The sequence below is a fragment of the Camelus dromedarius genome, chromosome 7 (genome assembly GCF_036321535.1).
Source record: "Camelus dromedarius isolate mCamDro1 chromosome 7, mCamDro1.pat, whole genome shotgun sequence".
NCBI classification, from domain to species: domain Eukaryota; kingdom Metazoa; phylum Chordata; class Mammalia; order Artiodactyla; family Camelidae; genus Camelus; species Camelus dromedarius.
Genome location: NC_087442.1, coordinates 47,385,639 through 47,404,599, shown reverse-complemented (window position 1 = coordinate 47,404,599; position 18,961 = coordinate 47,385,639). Strand labels below are relative to the sequence as shown.

At 37.2% G+C, this 18,961-nt stretch overlaps 1 protein-coding gene across 1 annotated transcript in view; it reads left to right on the top strand.

The window, feature by feature from the left end:
- The window catches only part of DNAH11 (dynein axonemal heavy chain 11), a 280,424-nt gene that overhangs the window by 21,351 nt on the left and 240,112 nt on the right, over positions 1-18,961 (top strand). The window contains exons 8-9 of the mRNA XM_031455028.2: positions 281-448; positions 15,438-15,554. Of these exons, the coding sequence (XP_031310888.2) occupies positions 281-448; positions 15,438-15,554 (285 nt within the window). The remainder of the gene's footprint in view (positions 1-280; positions 449-15,437; positions 15,555-18,961) is intronic.

Below are 18,961 nucleotides of genomic sequence, written 5' to 3'. Positions count from 1 at the left end.
ACTTATGATTAGAAGGGTATGAAATTAGGGAGTCAAGTGTTTAGCTATGGTAAGTTAGCTGTTTCCTGTTTGATAATTTTTAGGGCCTGTGAAATGGGAGTGTGACATTTAAAGTAGGCAGTTACTTTGGTTAAATCATTAATATTTCTTTTCTGTTGTGTAATGTCCATTGACTCCCTAGTTTTGAATGTTGGAGAAAGTTCTTTCTTTGAAACTTGAAAATACTCTTTTCCTGCTCAAGAGGGTGGAAAGATCTTTACTGTACTTTGTTTTTACATAGGATATATTTGTCACCATGTTGGAATTTGAGAAGCTGGACAGACTTGAATTTGGTGGTACCAAGGGAGCAATTTTAAATGGACAAATCCATGAGATGAGTGAAGAATTTATGGAACTCTGTAAACTTTTTAAACAGAGCGCCTATGACGCATGTGATGACAATAACATGGTAATATTGTATGTTTGCATTTTCATTTCATAGCATCTTATGGTTTTACAGCTGGGAGGGACAATATGTCACAGTGATACTAGGTACCCTCTGGACCAACCTCTCAAGGATAAAAAGGGTGAAATGACTTGCCTGGAGTCTCTCATCTACTTAGTGTGGTAAATAAGGGACCAGAAGTTAGGCCTTTGCGTTTTCAGTTTAGAATATTTATAACTTTTTCTAATAAAATAGTGGACCTCCAGCTGGATTTGTTTTTCGTTTATGTATATTGAAAAAGAACTTTCCTTATTAACTTACTTTGATCTGATCATTATGTAACTTGTGTTTTATTTTAGCCTTTTTTCAAAAATCACTAGGTAAATTTTTCATCTAACTGAGCATTTGGTTTCATCTTATTCATTACATGGATTATTAACATGTGTGTTGTCTCTTTTTTATTATTTAAAGCTATTTATAATTTCATATTTTCAATCTCAGTATAAGAGGGAAGCTTTCAGATTTAAGCTGCTTCTGTTTTCTGGCACTGCCAGCATGTTAGGAGCCAGGGAGTTACCTGTGAGCATCTCTGCAGATTGAGGATAAAGTCTTTCTTTTAGTGGTCTGCTGTGACACAGCCCAGGTACAAAAAGATGATGTGCTCTCATCCTCCTTGTTTTCTAGGGAATGTGAATTTATTCTCTATTATGTTTATAGTTGGCCAAATAGTCAACTCTTTAAAATGTGTAAGGACAGTATGTTAGCTTTGTAAGGACCAGGTCAGCAAACTTAGTCCCTGTAAGCTATTGTCAGCTTTGGGGAAATGGAATTAATGGTCAGAAAGACATGGCCATCGTGTGTCCTGCTGATTTGTGGAGGAGTAGGAGAAACCTAGATCTGTGGTGACGAATAGCCTGAGCTCATCCCCAGAGCCTGGTAAGATGTCTGGCACCTGGCGAGCATTCAGTGAACGTGGACCAAATGGGAATCTTCGTTGGAGCTTGGATTAGATTCTGAACAACTGAGTGGATCAGTGTGAGACCCAGCATGAATAGGACCCTTGAGTGCTGAGCGGATCAGTGTGAGACCCAGCATGAATAAGACCCTTGAGTGCATTTGAGTTACAGGAGAGTTTTGATATGCTGACGATTACAAATCCTGGCAGGTTGTCAGTGCCAGAGTCAGAGAGCATGGCCAGGTTTAGCTGATGCTGCTCCCCTGGCAATGCCAAAGATGCTGAATTTATCCCTGCGTCTGCCCCAAAGCTGCACAGTCACAAACATGGAATAACAAACTCATTTGCTCTAGATATACCTGTCTGCTTGGTATTTATGTTTAGTGTTTTGGAGCCTTGTTTATTTTGCAAATAAAATGGACAAGGCTTACTTCTGATCTCCAGGTCTGGGTGGGAGAAATCAATAACCTGCCCTTGAATTTCCCCTTCATCCTCCTATCTGATCGTGTTACCTTAGAGTATAATCTCGAAGCTCTTTGTCTGTTTTCTGAAATCAAAATGTGAATTAACTAAAAGTTCACTTTATTGATGTGCTTATGGCATGTTGCTCAAAATATTGCAATGATGATACTTTTTTTTTTTTTTTTGCTTTATAAGCTGTTCATTTGCGGGCCTTTGAGCTGAGTTCATTGTGTCCTGGTTTTTATGATGAGATCGGCTGGTAATTTTTAGGAGACATAATTTTAGCAAACTACTTCCAAACTTGTGTATTCATACAGGTGTATCCACATGATGCACACCCACTCCTGTGCCCTTGCCATCCCTCTGTGTACACCCTTGTGTGTCCCCAACCCCCCCTTGAAAGTGCTAGTAGTGACAGTTGTGTGTATCATGATCAGCCTTCCTGTACTTTGGTATAGGAATGGTTTAAATATGTTGCAGGCAATTAAAGAAGCAATGACTGATAATTTGCTTTTGGAAATGCTATTATTTATTTCTCTCTTTGTTAATCTCAAGCTTATCAATCAGGCTGTTAGCCTTTACTGGTGTGAGCCTTTACTGCCACTGTGGTCCAGTTACAGAAGGTATTGATTTTCGCAGGTGTGTCTATAAAAAAGTTCTTGGATTTCTCTGTTATTAATACTGAATAGAAAGATGACTTTAGGTACTTGATTTGACATCTTCCTGTGGGACTGTTTGAGATCTAGAAAATTGTGGGGAGAGACTTGCTTTCTTATTTATTTAATTGTAACATGTAACATTGCGCATATTTAAGGTGTACAACATGTTAAATTGACATGTTTATATATTTTAATAGCCACTGTGGTGATAATTAGCACCTCTGTCACATTGCATAGTTATCCTTTCTTTTTAGTGATTGGAATCATTAAGTTCTAGTCTCTTAGCAAGTTTGCCATAATGAATATAGACAACAGTGTTGGATGATAATACCGAACTTGGTAAGAGACTTGCTCTCTTCATTGTTTGTGTTTAACCGCTGGGCAGGCGATGTGAGGCTCAGCAGCTTGGCTTTTGCTGACATTTTGAGATGCTGCTTGGTTAAATGAAGTTCCCCAGACACCTGAGCAAGGATGGTGGCTATTCTCGAGAGTAACTCTTTGGCTCTACTTAGTCTCTGTTAATCAAGAGAGTCCATTATGTTTACTGAGCAAGCGCTGAGTACCAGGCATCGTGTCAAACCTTTATATGCATTCTTGCTTAATTCTTGGTATAACCCTGGGAGTGACTGCCCAGGCAAGTGAGGTTCAGTAAATTACCTGAGGTGACACAGTTCCCAGGGAGGAACAGCGATTCCAACCCAGAACTCTCAACCTAGCACTCTTGTCGCTTTTAAGTGTTTGTCTCCCTCCTTGCGTCCTCACTGAAATTAAGGGAGTAAGTTCATCGGGGGCGACTGGAGGAACTCACCTGAGGACCTGTGCCCTGAGGTCGCATGGTCCAAGGTGCTGTGTCTATTTTCCTTGTTGCTCCTAGTTTTCAGTAGGCAGGTTGATCCAGGCACTTAGCCTGCCATTACTCCAGGATTTAAAATTCATTTTCAAAGTAGTTATTTAGCCAGTCTATACTAGCTTATATTCCAGTTCCTACAATTAGTCCTCTGTTCTGTTGTAGTCTACTGAACTATTTATTAATTCTTTGGCTACTACTGTATGTAGCATTTTAAAATTTTAGCTATATAAATTTCTTATTAGTCATCTGCAGGATTTTTCATGTCTTCCCTGCTTATTTTTCAGGGTAAAATTTATTATTTAAAAACATTACTTTTTTATTCTTTTGGAAAGGTAACATACGCAAAAATGCAAAAATTTGGTCCCCTTCTCCTCACGCCACTGGTTTTTCCTAGTCTTCCATCTTCCCTCCTAAAAGGCATCTACCATTATGAGTTTCTTGTATAATGTTAGAGATGTTTGGCACATGTACTAGCACTTACATGTGTGTGTTCTGTTTTTGTACAGATTGCCTCCTCTACAGATTATTTAAATGTATTTTGGCAGTCATTGTCACTAAATATATTTTGGCAGTCATCTCTATCACTGCAATAGTAGTATCTACTTCTTAAAAAGAATTGTGTATTATTCCACTGAATTTATGTACTATTTATTTTAAAATGTTATTTAAAATAGTAGATATCATTGTTTAAGAATTTACTTAGGAACTTCTGCTTCTGGGAGGATGGAGTAGATGTATTTTTTCCTATTCCTCTCACTAAGTACAACTACAACACTGGTCACTATGTATAAAACAAATATAAGAAGACTCTGAGAGTTGTGAAAAGAAGACAGATCGGCTAGGGACCTTGAAACCCATGTGACCACATGGTGATGAGTTCTCTGGGTTTTCTTGTTGCTTGAAAGAGTCCAGACCTGGAGCTTGAAGACACTGGCAACCTAGAAACACCAGTGGACACAGATATTAAAAGCCCCAATTAAAGTCTGATCCCTCTCAAGAGAGGGACAGCCAAGTAAGACAGAAAGATAAACCATAATCTCTCTAGTCCAGCCGCACATCACAGAAGAAACTGTTCCCTAGCCCCACCCGTGCCAGCAGACTGTATGAGGAACTAGACTTCCATCCAGTCTGTAACAAGATGCCCCACCCAGTGCCCATACCCACGATGGCCAAGTAGGGAGTTGAGCTTTTCATCCTTGCTGGGCTGTCATGAGTTTATTCTCTGTGACGTTGGTGAAGAATACATTGGAACCCTGAATTTCTTCCCTCACCCAGCAGCATCCTTTACTCCCTAGGGTAGTGTCAGAAGAAGCGTAGTGGAAAGTCAGTACTTTCACCCTGGCCAGCTTGTGGCCAGGTCACCAGCACTGTGACATCTGTGGACACCACATGGAGAACTGGAACACCCAACCATAACAGAACTCTCTGCCCTTTGGTGTTAATGTATGTCTCCACCTGACATTAGTGAGACCAGAGCAGTGTCAGAGAAAACCAGCAAAAACTTATGGTTTGAATAAGATCCAAAGCGTCATAATATGAAACGTAATATGAAAATATCCATTTCAGTAGGAAATCATTTATACCAAGAACCAGGAAGATCTCAACTGAACAAAAAGAGATTACTAATAGATACCAACATTGGGATAACAGATGTTAGAATTACCTGAGAAAGGTTTTAAAGAGCTCTGTTAAAAATGCTTCAATAAGCAATTAGGAACATATTTTAAACAAGTGAAAAATAGCCTCAGTGAAGAAATAAGAATTCTCAGCAAGTAAATAAAAGATATAAAAAATAGGAATTTTAGGCCTGAGAAAAATAACAGTACAAAGCACAGTGATTGTGTTCAGTGGCAGAAGGGAGTGATACAGAAAAGAACTGGTGAACTGGAAGATGGGGCACTATAAAGCACTCATTCTGAACAACGGAGAACACAGACTGAAATAAAATGAACAGAGCCTCGGAGACTTTGAGACTGTAACAGATCTAGTGTTTGTGTCATCAAAGTTGCAGAACGAGAAGAGAAAGATCATGAAGCTGAAAGTCTCAAAGAAATAGCTGGAAACTTCCTAAATTTAGCAAGAGACATAAATCTACATATTCAAGAGGAAATTAGAAATCAGTAGCAGAAAACTAAGCCCAGAGGAATCTACGCCAAGACACAGTATAATTAAACTTCGGAAAACTGAAGGTAAAAAATCTTGAAAGTGGTGAGAGAGAAAGGACAACTTACCTAAGGAGAAAATGATTTGAATGACAGTGGATTTCTTATCAGAAATCATGAAGGCCAGAAAGAAATGACGAAATATTTTTCAAGTGTTGAAAGTGAAGAACTGTTAACTTGGAGTTCTTTACCCAGTGAAAAGTGCCTTTCAAGAATAAAGGGGAAATCAAATTCTCAGATGAAATATAACTAAGAGAATTTGTTGCCAGTAGACTGACCCTAAAAGAATGGCTAAAGGAAGTTCTCAGTACAGAAAGGAAATAATAAAAGAAGGAACCTTGAAGCACCATGAAGAATTTGGTAAGCAAAAATAGGTATAAATGCAATAGACTGCTTCTCCTCTTGAGTTCTCTAAATTGTTTGATGGTAGAAGCAAAAATTATAACATTGCAGTTCTAAATGTATGTACAGAAAATAGTTAAGGCCATTACATTATAAATGGAAGAGAGTAGAGGGGCCAAAGTGTAGGTAAGGTTTTTTTTCTTTTAAAAAAACTGTGATAAAATATATTTTACGTAAAATTTAGCATTTAAACCATTTGTAAGTGTACAGTTCAGTGGCATTAAGTATATTCACAATATTGCACAACCATCACTGTCCACTTCCAGAATTTTTTTATCATCCCAAACCAAAACACGGTGCCTATTGAATGATTACTCTCCCTCTCTCCAGTAACCTCTATTCTTCTTTCTCTCTGAATTTGTTTATTTTAGGTGCCTCATTTAAGTGGACTCAAGCAACATTTATCTTTTGTGTGTGGCTTACTTCATTTAGCATAATGTCTTTAAGGTTCATCCATACTGTAACATATGTCAGAATTTCATTCTTTTTTAAGGTTAAATAATCTAGTACATGTGTGTATACTGTGTTTTATTTATTCATTTATTGATGGATGCATGGGTTGTTTCCACCTTTTGGCTATTATGAATAATGATGCTGTGAATATCAATGTACAGATATCACTTTGAGTCCCTGCTGTCAATTTTTGGGGGTACATACCTAGGATTAGACTTGCTGGATCATATAGCAATTCTATGTTTAAGGAATAACAGAATTGCTAAACTGTTTTCCATAGTGGTTGAGGAATTTCTAAACTGTTTTCCATGGTGGTTGAACCATTTTGTCTTCCCCCAGCAACGAAGAACAATTCCCATGTCACCACACCCTCATTAACACTTGTTATTTTTCATTATTTTGAGTAACAGCCATACTAATGTCTGTGAAGTAATGTTTCATTGTGGTTTGATTTGCATTTCCCTAATGATTAGTGATGTTGATCATCTTTTCATGTGTTTATTGCCCATTTTTGTCTTTAGAGAAATGTCTGTTCGAGTCTTCTGGTCATTTTTTTTTTTTTTTAACATTTTTTATTGATTTATAATCATTTTACAATGTGTCAAATTCCAGTGTTCAGCACAATTTTTCAGTCATTCATGGACATATACACACTCATTGTCACATTTTTTTCTCAGTGGGTTATCATAACATTTTGTGTGTATTTCCCTGTGCTATACAGTGTAATCTTGTTTATCTGTTCTACAATTTTGAAATCCCAGGCTATCCCTTCCCACCCTCCACCCCCCGGTAACCACAAGTCTGTATTCTCTGTCTGAGTCTATTTCTGTCCTGTATTTACGCTTTGTTTTTGTTTGTTTGTTTTTGTTTTTGTTTTTTAGATTCCACATATGAGCGATCTCATATGGTATTTTTCTTTCTCTTTCTGGCTTACTTCACTTAGAATGACATTCTCCAGGAGCATCCATGTTGCTGCAAATGGCATTATGTTGTTGGTTTTTTATGGCTGAGTAGTAGTCCATTGTATAAATATACCACATCTTCTTTATCCAGTCACCTGTTGATGGACATTTAGGCTGTTTCCATGTTTTGGCTATTGTAAATAGTGCTGCTATGAACATTGGGGTGCAGGTGTCATCCTGAAGTAGATTTCCTTCTGGATACAAGCCCAGGAGTGGGATTCCTGGGTCATATGGTAAGTCTATTCCTAGTCTTTTGAGGAATCTCCACACTGTTTTCCATAGTGGCTGCACCAAACTGCATTCCCACCAGCAGTGTAGGAGGGTTCCCCTTTCTCCACAGCCTCTCCAGCATTTGTCATTTGTGGATTTTTGAATGACGGCCATTCTGACTGGTGTGAGGTGATACCTCATTGTAGTTTTGATTTGCATTTCTCTGATAATTAGTGATATGGAGCATTTTTTCATGTGCTTTTTGATCATTTGTATGTCTTCCTTGGAGAATTGCTTGTTTAGGTCTTCTGCCCATTTTTGGATTGGGGTGTTTATTTTTTTCTTATTGAGTCGTATGAGCTGCTTATATATTCTGGAGATCAAGCCTTTGTCGGTTTCACTTGCAAAAATTTTCTCCCATGCCATAGGTTTTCTTCTTGTTTTACTTCTGGTTTCCTTTGCTGTGCAGAAGCTTGTAAGTTTCATTAGGTCCCATTTGTTTATTCTTGCTTTTATTTCTTCTAGGAGAAAATTTTTGAAATATATGTCAGATAATGTTTTGCCTATGTTTTCCTCTAGGAGGTTTATTGTATCTTGTCTTATGTTTAAGTCTTTAATCCATTTTGAGTTGATTTTTGTCTATGGTGTAAGGGAGTGTTCTAGCTTCATTGTTTTACATGCTGCTGTCCAGTTTTCCCAACACCGTGTGCTGAAGAGACTGTCTTTATTCCATTGTATATTCTTGCCTCCTTTGTTGAAGATGAGTTGACCAAAAGTTTGTGGGTTCATTTCTGGGCTCTCTATTCTGTTCCATTGGTCTATATGTCTGTTTTGGTACCAATACCATGCTGTCTTGATGACTGTAGCTCTATAGTATTGTCTGAAGTCTGGGAGAGTTATTCCTCCAGCCTCTTTCTTTCTCTTCAGTAATGCTTTGGCAATTCTAGGTCTTTGATGGTTCCATATGAATTTTATTATGATTTGTTCTAATTCTGTGAAATATGTCCTGGGTAATTGGATAGGGATTGCATTAAATCTGTAGATTGCCTTGGGCAGTGTGACCATTTTAACAATATTGATTCTTCCAATCCAAGAGCATGGAATATCTTTCCATTTTTTAAAGTCTTTACTTTCCTTCATCAATGGTTTATAGTTTTCTGTGTATAATTCTTTCACCTCCTTGGTTAGATTTATTCCCAGATATTTTATTACTTTGGGTGCTATTTTAAAGGGGATTGTTTCTTTACTTTCTTCTTCTGTTGATTTATCGTTAGTGTAAAGAAATGCAACTGATTTTTGAACGTTAATTTTGTAACCTGCTACCTTGCTGAATTCTTCAATCAGCTCTAGTAGCTTTTGTGTGGACCTTTTAGGGTTTTCTATATATAGTAACACGTCATCAGCATATAATGACACTTTTACCTCTTCTTTTCCAATTTGGATCCCTTTTATTTCTTTCTCTTGCCTGACTGCTGTGGCTAGGACTTCCAGGACTATGTTGAATAGGAGTGGTGATAGTGGGCATCCTTGTCTTGTCCCAGATTTTAGTGGGAAGCTTTTGAGTTTTTCACTGTTGAGTACTATGCTGGCTGTAGGTTTGTCATATACAGCTTTTATTATGTTGAGATATATTCCCTCTATACCCACTTTGGCGAGAGTTTTTATCATAAATGGGTGTTGAATTTTATCAAATGCTTTTTCTGCATCGATTGAGATGATCATGTGGTTTTTGTCCTTTCTCTTGTTGATGTGATGTATTACACTGATTGATTTGCGTATGTTGAACCAGCCTTGTATCCCTGGGATGAACCCCACTTGGTCATGATGTATAATCTTTTTTATGTGTTGTTGGATTCTGTTTGCTAAAATTTTGGTGAGGATTTTGGCGTCTATGTTCATCAGTGATATTGGCCTATAATTCTCTTTTTTTGTAGTGTCTTTGCCTGGTTTTGGTATCAGGGTGATGGTGGCTTCATAGAATGAGTTTGGGAGTATTCCCTCCTTTTCAATCGTCTGGAAGAGTTTGAGAAGGACTGGTATGAGTTCTTCTTTGTATGTTTGGTAGAATTCCCCGGTGAAGCCGTCCAGTCCTGGACTTTTATTTGTAGGGAGGTTTTTAATTGCTATTTCTATTTCCTTTCTAGTGATCGGATTGTTCAAGTGTTCAGATTCTTCTTGATTCAGTTTTGGTGGACAGTATGTTTCCAGAAACTTGTCCATCTCCTCTAGGTTATCCAGTTTGGTTCCATATAGTTTTTCATAATATTCTCGTATGATATTCTGTATTTCTATTTTGTTTGTTGTAATTTCTCCATTTTCCTTTCTTATTTTGCTAATTTGTGCTCTCTCTTTTTTCTTCTTTGTGAGTTTGGCCAGAGGTTTGTCGATTTTATTTACTTTTTTGAAAAACCATCTTTTGGTTTGGTTGATTTTTTCTATGGTCTTGTTAATCTCTATTGTATTTAATTCCCCTCTGATCTTTATTATTTCCTTCCTTCTGCTGCTTTTTGGGGCTTTTTGTTCTTTTTCTAATTCATTCAGGTGGTGGGCTAAATTGTTTATTTGAGATTGTTCTTTTTTGAGGAAGGTCTGTATCGCTATAAACTTCCCTCTTAGCACTGCCTTTGCTGTGTCCCATAGGTTTTGAGTGGTTGTGCTTTCATTATCATTTGTCTCAATGTATTTTTTAATTTCAGCTTTGATTTCCTCATTGATCCATTGTTTTTTCAATAACATATTGTTTAATCTCCATGCTTTCCTTTTTTTCTCCTTTGTTTCTCTGTTGTTGATTTCCAGTTTCATGGCATTGTGGTCAGTAAAGATGCTTGAGATAATTTCTATCTTCTTAAAATTGTTGAGGTTTCTTTTGTGCCCAAGTACACGATCGATCCTGGAAAATGTTCCATGTGCACTTGAAAAGAATGTATATCCTATTTTTTGGGGGTGTAATGCTCTGAAAATATCCACCAAATCTAGTTTTTCTATTGTAGTATTTAATTTCTCTGTTGCCTTGTTTATTTTCTGTCTGGAAGATCTGTCTAGTGATGTTAATGCAGTGTTAAAATCTCCAACTATGATTGTATTCCCATCAATATCCCCCTTTATCTGTGTTAGTAATTCTTGTATGTACTTAGGTGCTCCTATATTGGGTGCATATATATTCACGAGTGTAATATCCTCACCTTGTATCACTCCTTTAATCATTATAAAATGTCCTTCTTTATCTTTCTTTATGGCCTTTGTTTTAAAGTCTATTTTGTCTGAAATCAGTACTGCAACACCTGCTTTTTTGGCTTTTCCATTTGCATGGAATATCCTTTTCCATCCTTTCACTCTCAATCTATATGTGTCCTTCTCCTTAAAGTGGGTCTCTTGTATGCAGCATATTGAAGGTTCTTGCTTTATTATCCAGTCTGCCACTCTATGTCTTTTGACTGGAGCATTTAGTCCATTAACATTTACAGTAATTAATGATAGATGTGTGTTTATTGCCATTTTGAACTTATCTTTGCAGTTGAATTGGTATATCCTCTTTGTTCCTTTCTTCTTCCTTTTGTGGTTTGGTAATTTTCCTTTGTATTTTCATGGATTTTATTTATTCTGGTCATTTTTGAATTGAGTTCTTTTGTTATTGAGTTGTAGGAATTCCTTATATATTGTGGACATCAATTGCTTATCAGATATATGATTTGAAAATACCTTCTTCCATTCTGTGGGGTTTTTTTTTTTCTTCACTCTAGGGGTAGTGTCCTTTGATACCCAAAAGTTTCTAATTTTGAGGAACTCTTTACTTTTGTTGCCTGTACTTTCAGTGTCATGTCTAAGAAATGATTGCCAAATCCAGTGTCATGAAGATTTCTCCAGTATTTTCTTCTAAGAGTTTTTTTTTTTTTTAATACTTTTAACTCTTAGATTTAGGTCTTTCATACATTTTGAGTTAATTTTTGTTTATTTTGTAAGGTGAGGATCCAGTGTTTTTCTGATTTTTTTGCATGTTGATTTTGAGCCTGCAACTTTGACCTCTAATAATTTTTTCGTGCAGAATCTTTAGGGTTTTATATATATAAATCATGTCATCTATTAATAGAGATAATTTTACTTCTTCCTTTCCAATTTGGATGAGTTCTGTTTCTTTTTCTCATGTCATTAATCTGCCTGGTGCTTCCAACGTTGTGTTGAATAAAAGTGGTGACAGTGGGACATGCTTGTTTTTTTCCTGATCTTCGGGGAAGAATTTTAGTCTTTGACCATTGAGTATGATGCTAACTGTGGTTTTTTCATAGATGGCCTTTATCATGTTGAGGACGTTTCCTTCTATTCCTAGTTTATTGACTATTTTTTTTTTTTATCATTAAAGGGTGTTCAATTTTTTCCTTTTTTCCCTGCATCAGTTGAGATGATCACATGGTCTTTTTCCTTCATTCTATTAATGTAGTCTATTAGCTGTGCTTACATTCTGGGAATAAATCTACTTGGTCATGGGATATAATCTTTTTAATATACTGCTGGATTCTGTTTGCTAGTTTCTGTTGAGAGTGTTTATAAGGAATACTGGTCTGTGGTTTTCTTGTAATGCCTTTGTCTGGCTTTGCCTCATAGGATGTTAGGAAGTATTTTGTCTTCAATTTTTAGAAGAGTTTGAGAAGGGTTGGTGTTAATTCTTCTTTAAATGTTTGGTGGCATTCATCAGTAAGCCATCTGGTCTTAGGCTTTTTTGTTATTGTTAGAAGGTTTTTGACAACTTATTCAATCTCCTTGCTAGTTATAGGCCTATTCAGTTTTTCTGTTTCTTCATTATTCAGTCATGGTAGGTTGTGTGTTTCTACGAATTTGTCCATATCATCTGTGTTACACAGTTTGGTGCACTGTTGCTGATAGTACACTTTTATAATCCTTTTTATTTCTGTAAAATTGGTAGTAATGTCCCAGCTTTCATTTCAGGAATCTGAGTTTCTTTTTTCCTTAGTCAATCTAGCTAAATGTCAGTTTCTTTTTTTTTTTTTTTCTTTTCAAAGAACAAACTTTTGGCTTGTTAATTTTCTCTTTTGTTTTCCTTTTGTCTCTTCTATATATCTCCACTCTAATCTTGATTTTTTTTTCCCATCCATCTGCTAGCTTTGGAATTTGTTTGCTCTTTTTCAACTCCTCTAGGGTGTCAAGTTAGGTTATTCATTTGAGATCCTTCCTTTTTTAATGCATGTGTTTACAGTGATAAATTTTCCCTCTCAATACGGCTTCCGTGGCATTTCTTAAGTTTGGATATGTTGAAGATTTTTCCAGTTGTCTCAAGTTATTCTTATTTTCTCAGGTAATTTCTTCCTTGACTCATTGGTTGTGGGAGGCAAAACTTTATACTTCTCTTGAACTGGTGAAAGATGGCAACATTAGACAGTGATAACTGATGTATATATAATGAAATAATATAATATCTAGAGCAATATAAATAAGTACATTAAATGTCATTCTTTTAAAAAGTTCACATAAAACTGTTTTTTTCTACTTCTATGAAAAATACAATTGGTATTTTGATAGGAATTGCATCGAATCTGTAGATCACCTTGGGTAGTATGGTCATCTTAATATTCTCCCAATCCATGAACACAAAACAAAAGATGGTTTATCTTTCCACCTGTTGTGTCATCTTCAGTTTCTTTCATCAGTGTCTTGAAGGTTTCCCAGAACTGGGTGATTGCATTTGCTCCTAAGTTGCTCCCTCTGCCATTGTCTTGGCTCTGTTAGGGTCTATTCTTCACACAGCAGCTTGTGTACCTTTTAGGAGCTAAGTTAAACCACAGCATTTATCTAGTTAAAACTGCAGTGCTTTCTTATGTCACTAATAAGGGCAATTTTACAGTTTTTAGTATGTTGAAAAACTTTAATGATTTATGTATAATACTAGTATATTATTTATTCTTCAGTAAAATTTATTGAAAATAGCTATGTTCTGGGAACCCCATTAAATGTTGCTTATGTCACTGTGGAAAAAAATAAACATAGGTATTAAACTCATAGGTCAAAATCCTGGGGAGAAAACAGGGAGGCATTTATACAGTGTGCTCAGTGCTAGGTTAGGAAAAGTACCGAGTGCTATGGGAGCATTTGTGTGAAGCCTCTTCTCAGAGTGCTGGAAAGGAAATTGAGAAAATAACTGAAAGATGAATAGAACTGAAAAGAGAATAGAAAGGAAGCAGGTGAAGAGTAGGCAAAAAGAAAGGAATTATCAAAAAATTGTATTGAGAGGGAAAAGGGAGAGGTAATGGTGATTCTGATCAGGGTGATACCTGGAGAGAAGGAAATCAGGTCATTAGAAGAAAAGATGGATAGCACTTGACCAAGAGAGGAAGAAGTAAGGAGATTACCATAGTTTCTGTTGGGTTTTAAGAAAGAGGAGTGGCTTTATAGAGAAGGTGGCTAGTCCAGATTTGTACACGATGAATTTGAGTTTCTGCAGGACTTCCTAGGGGAGAGGTACTGTCAGCAGCTTGGAATTCAGGTTGAGTGACAGAAAAGAGAGTTTGGTAGAGGTACAGTTATGGAAATTAGCCTTTGTTCCCTCTCTGGTTTGTTACTTACTTGCTAGTTGTTCAAACAGTGTTTGGGAATCTGAAGTTGTATGTTCTTTGTTGCCGCACTGGGAGGAGGGGTAAGCTAGGCTTGTTACAACTTGTTGGGAAGTTGTGTTTACTTTTAAAAGTCAGTAATCCTTGAATGAAGAGAATGTTTGGCTCTGATTCAGAAGCAGAGACTTTCTCTTGATAGTAATTAGGGCATTTCAGTATATAACAGAGTGCTCTAGAATTTCTGCCGTTATGCTCCATTTCTCATTTTGTGTTAAATCAGGATAAGGTGCATTCCTTCATCATAACATGGAAGCATCGTGGACACATACAAAATCGTGGTTGGAGTGTGACCTCTGGAGCCAAGTTACCGAGATTTAAATTCTGACCCTGCATTAACTAGGGGTATGACTGTGGGCATTAATTTGACTTCTCTGAGTTTATTTTGTCACCTACAAAATGGAAAAAAAAAAAAAAAAGTACCTACATCAAATGTTGTTAGAATTGAGTTGATGAGGTAAAGTATTTAGAACAGGATTGAATACATGTTAGCGGTTGTTATTGTTATTATTACTGCATTATGATTAATAGTTGGAGGCTCAGTTCATGGAGGTAACAAAGGGCTTCATTAGGTTATATGTGTGGCACATACTCCAGGGGCGGTATGACTGGGAAGCCCAAAGTGTTTGTGAATTTCTGGGACTTCTGTGTGTTGTAATGCTATGCAGATGACAGTTACTCTTTCACTGTTTCATTCTTTCTAATTATGGGAGTGGGTGGCTATGTATTTGGAGGAAACTGGGGGTTGTTAACTGTGTATTAATAAGAAACTGGGAAAATGTGAAGAGTAGTGTGTTTTGTCTGTATCGCTAATGATGCTTTAATACAGACCTGTGGGTTTTAGTTCGCACTTGTCTTCTGGTAGGTTTTCTGCTCCCTGAAAACCAAAACAAAAAACATCCTATTTAAACTGATAGAGATACTAAAGTTATAATAAGACTGGGTTATTTTTTCCCTTTTTCTTTTATGAAGAGGTTTGCTTTTTAATTTATAATCAAAGTAGAATGGAGAAGGATGGAGTGAGGCCAGAGTACTGATGTTGGAGTCTGAGGCAGGGAGACCTGTGGGAACACGAGTTGATGTGCTGATTATTCGGTGCTCCGGTAAGGCTGCCACTTGAACGGTCACTCAGGTACAGCTCTTTCTTGGTCTTTCCTGGAATCCTGCTTTGAAAAATAAGTTCACTCAGAGAGACAGAAAGAGGTGTCACACCTATGTGATTGATATTTTCGCTCCTGGATTCTGTCCCGTCAACTAATATTTTTACCTTGAATTTCATAGGAATTTGAAAGTGATTATGTCATCTTCAAGTCCAAAACTTTGGATTTTGACAGAAGGCTCGGGACAATTCTTTGTGAAGCTTTCGTTAACTGCAATGGTTTAGAAGCTGCATTTAAGGTTAGTTCTGAAGAAGCTGTCAGAAAAGTGTTCTACTAGTGAATGATTTAGACTGTGAGATGAGAGGAGTGAACACATTCCTTTCTGATCCAGGTGAACTATTAACTAGTCATATTCTCTTCATATCCAGCTCACTGAACCATAAACTTTGAATAGTGCACTACTGAGTAATGAAGTTTACTTTGGACAAGGTCAGTTTTAGGACATTGAACCATTGATCTTTTCTTGAATTCAGTGTTTTAGCTTTTGTTACCATTAGAGCAAGTTTGGCAGAGGCTGTGAAATGTTGATTCAAAATTAAACCACAATGAAAAGTGGAAAATATCTGTTAATTCAAGTGTATCTTTTCTTTGCCACTGTCTTCATATGTTGGGCTCACCTGCCCACTTTGACTCTGACTGAAACAAATAGGAATTAATACACTGTATTTCATCAAGCATGACACCATTGATTATCAGGCACACCACTGTTTATCAATAAAGGAAAATACTGCCCCCAAATTTACGACGCCATTGATTATATCACATACTTCCATTTCAGAGGTGTTAAGACATGAAAGAATGTTTGTCATAGAATTGATGAAATACAATGTGTCTGTATGAATAGTTGCATATAAGAAAAGCATCTTGACAGTCCTCCCACGTGGAAAACTGATAACGTGGGGAATTGACTTCCTTGTCAAAGAAGAGATTGCAAGTTGAGTGTAAACTTAGATGACATCCCCGAAGAGGAGAGAGCCCTTGGTTTCTGAAAAACACAGCTAGAGAATCACGGGCACTGAAGATGGCAGTGCAAAATAAAGACTTTATCCAAGATACTTGTTTGATTTTGACCTTAAAATTCAGATGAATTGATCAAATGGTGGTGAAGCCTCCAGTGTCTTCTGCCCCTGTCAAGGGTTTTTAGCACAAAGAAATCCCGAGGGTCAAATAGTTCTCTTTTAAGAATCTTGGGATGAAATCGAGTTGCTGCCAGCTGAGTTGGATAGCCTGTATACACCACCTGTAATCCCGTCTCTCGGAAATTGCTCTTGTATTTAATATTGCTGCTCCTTTTCTTTGACTGGATTTGCATGCGTATTTCTCTTTGAGGAAAATGACATATTCTGATCCTTGTCATTTTTTTGTAACCTTTTCGCATAGCAGTGAATCGTATTTTTCTGGTTTCTGTAACAGAATTCAGCAATGTTATTTTTAATGGCTACATAGTAGTCTGTCATATTCTCTGTTACTGGACCTACTTCCACGCTTTTAGAAATAACTGCAAGAATGAGTGTGGAGTGAAATCTCAGTTACAGGGGCCCTTTTCTAATTCAAATCTCCTTTCCCTCCTCATAGCCATTAATAGGGATTTGATACATGCCAGTTACTTTTTTCTAAACGGTTTTATCTTTTTATTGTTAACTATTTTTTTCCTTAACTTCCCACATATTTATACCTGGTCTGCTGAAAAATATAACACGAGATGCAGCCCTTGTTAGTTCTCCAGAGGCAAGACATCATCTTAAGAGTCATCGTTATATTTAGATCACCTTCCACAGTGCCTTATATGAAACAGGCTCTTAATAACTGCTCGACATTAGGACTGACTGGTGGTCAACATACTGAGAGGACACACAGATGAAGAATAAATGCAGCAAGAATTGTGGCAGAAGGGAAAATTACTGGGTTGTGTATTTAGGGAAAAGATGATTTCTACCATAGGTATAGGATCATGAACTTTAACCATTTACTGTTGTGTCCCTGAGAATACGTACTTGCAGATGCTTCTTTGAAGACTGCAATTCAGTATCTGTTCTTGCAAAGACCTGACCAGGAAGGGCACTGGAACCCAACAGAGTAAAACTGTGCTTCCGATCCTAGAGGGTTGGCTCTTGATAAAATTTAAAGCAAAACAAAATACTAACGAATGGCTTTCTAAAATTTACCATGTCTCTACATGAAGGTAGACTGACGTGTGTAAGATAAACTTTTTGAAAAATCTTCAGATGATATAGTTGAAAATTATAAGATTGTTAATGTATGTGGTTAGGGTGGCAGCAGATGGAAACAGTCTTTGAAAGAGACAAACCTAGGAAGGATAAAAATACGTACTACTTTGAGCAGTGGCAACAGCATTTTGAGAAGCCCTATTATATAAGGAAACTGAGGCGTAGAAGACAATCAAGGTAAACCTTACAGATCTCAAACGGGATATTTAGGAAAGAAGCACATAGTGGGAGTCAGTGAAGGACAGTGCCTGATATGAAGGACAGTGTCTATACTCTTCATAAAATAGCTCTTAGTTCCATTATGACAAGGAAACCAGAAGTTCAAATGACCTTTATTCTCATCCTGGAGGGTAATTTTATTTTTTTATATCTGTGATGTCAGAAAATTAGGGTAATGTATACTGCTTAAAAGGTTAAGACTTTTCTTACTACTACTTTCTGGCTTTACAGCCTCCACAAAGAATATTTTCTCTCTGTCTTTCCTCATTGACACTGGGGGTTCAGTCCCACTAAGCATATCAGGTAGGCAAGTTGAGATGGAACCAGGAAACTCCTGGTACCATTTCCGTTGTGGACAACGTGATAAGTGTGTGAAAGAGAATGTTGTGAAATGTGTTTCCCTACTGTAGTTGCAGGCCATGTCTTTGTGAAATCGATGAGGAAGTGTTTAGAATGTTAAAATCAAGTACAAACTTGACAAAACAGGGGCTGTAAGAAGAGAGTTAGCAATTTGCATTTCATTCGGCAGCAGCTAACCAAGCAGATCAAAAAACACTTAGTAGTTTCTGCGGTAGGTATAATGGGTGTTACCAGAAAAAAAGCCAGCATGTGTTTGTCTAAACTGGCCTCTAAGATAGGGTTAGATTTACATTTTAGTTTGTATGATTCTTTCACTGTGTTGATTTTTTTTTTCCCATTGAATGTGGTTTATGGAAATGCTGACAATGAAGCTGTTCTTTAAAGAACAAATTTGGGGGAACACCTTTGAGTTCCCTAAAAGAAGAGCAGAGCTCCATCTCTGCTGTGTCACACTGCTAACAAGGCACAAACCTGGGTGTGTGGTTTTCTGCCACCTTGGTGGTTGTTATTTTGAGGACATGCCTCCTTTTATTTCAAAGAAAATATAACAGTCCTAGTAACTCACTTTTTTTGGAGGCCCACACAGAGTAGGTAAATAACCAAGTAACAGTTTTAAGTGGCCCCTTGCCTGGTGAGAGTTCACACAGGGGGGCAGGGACTCGGGTGCCAGATTGCCCAGGGTCAAGGTCAAATGCCAACTCTGCCCCCAGCTGTGAAAACTGGCTCAAGTTATCCACTCCTCGTAACTGAGTTTCCTTATCTGAAGCATGTGAGAATGACAGCATTTTTAACGCCCTTAATATATAGTACCTGGCACCAGGCAGCACTCTGTATAAAC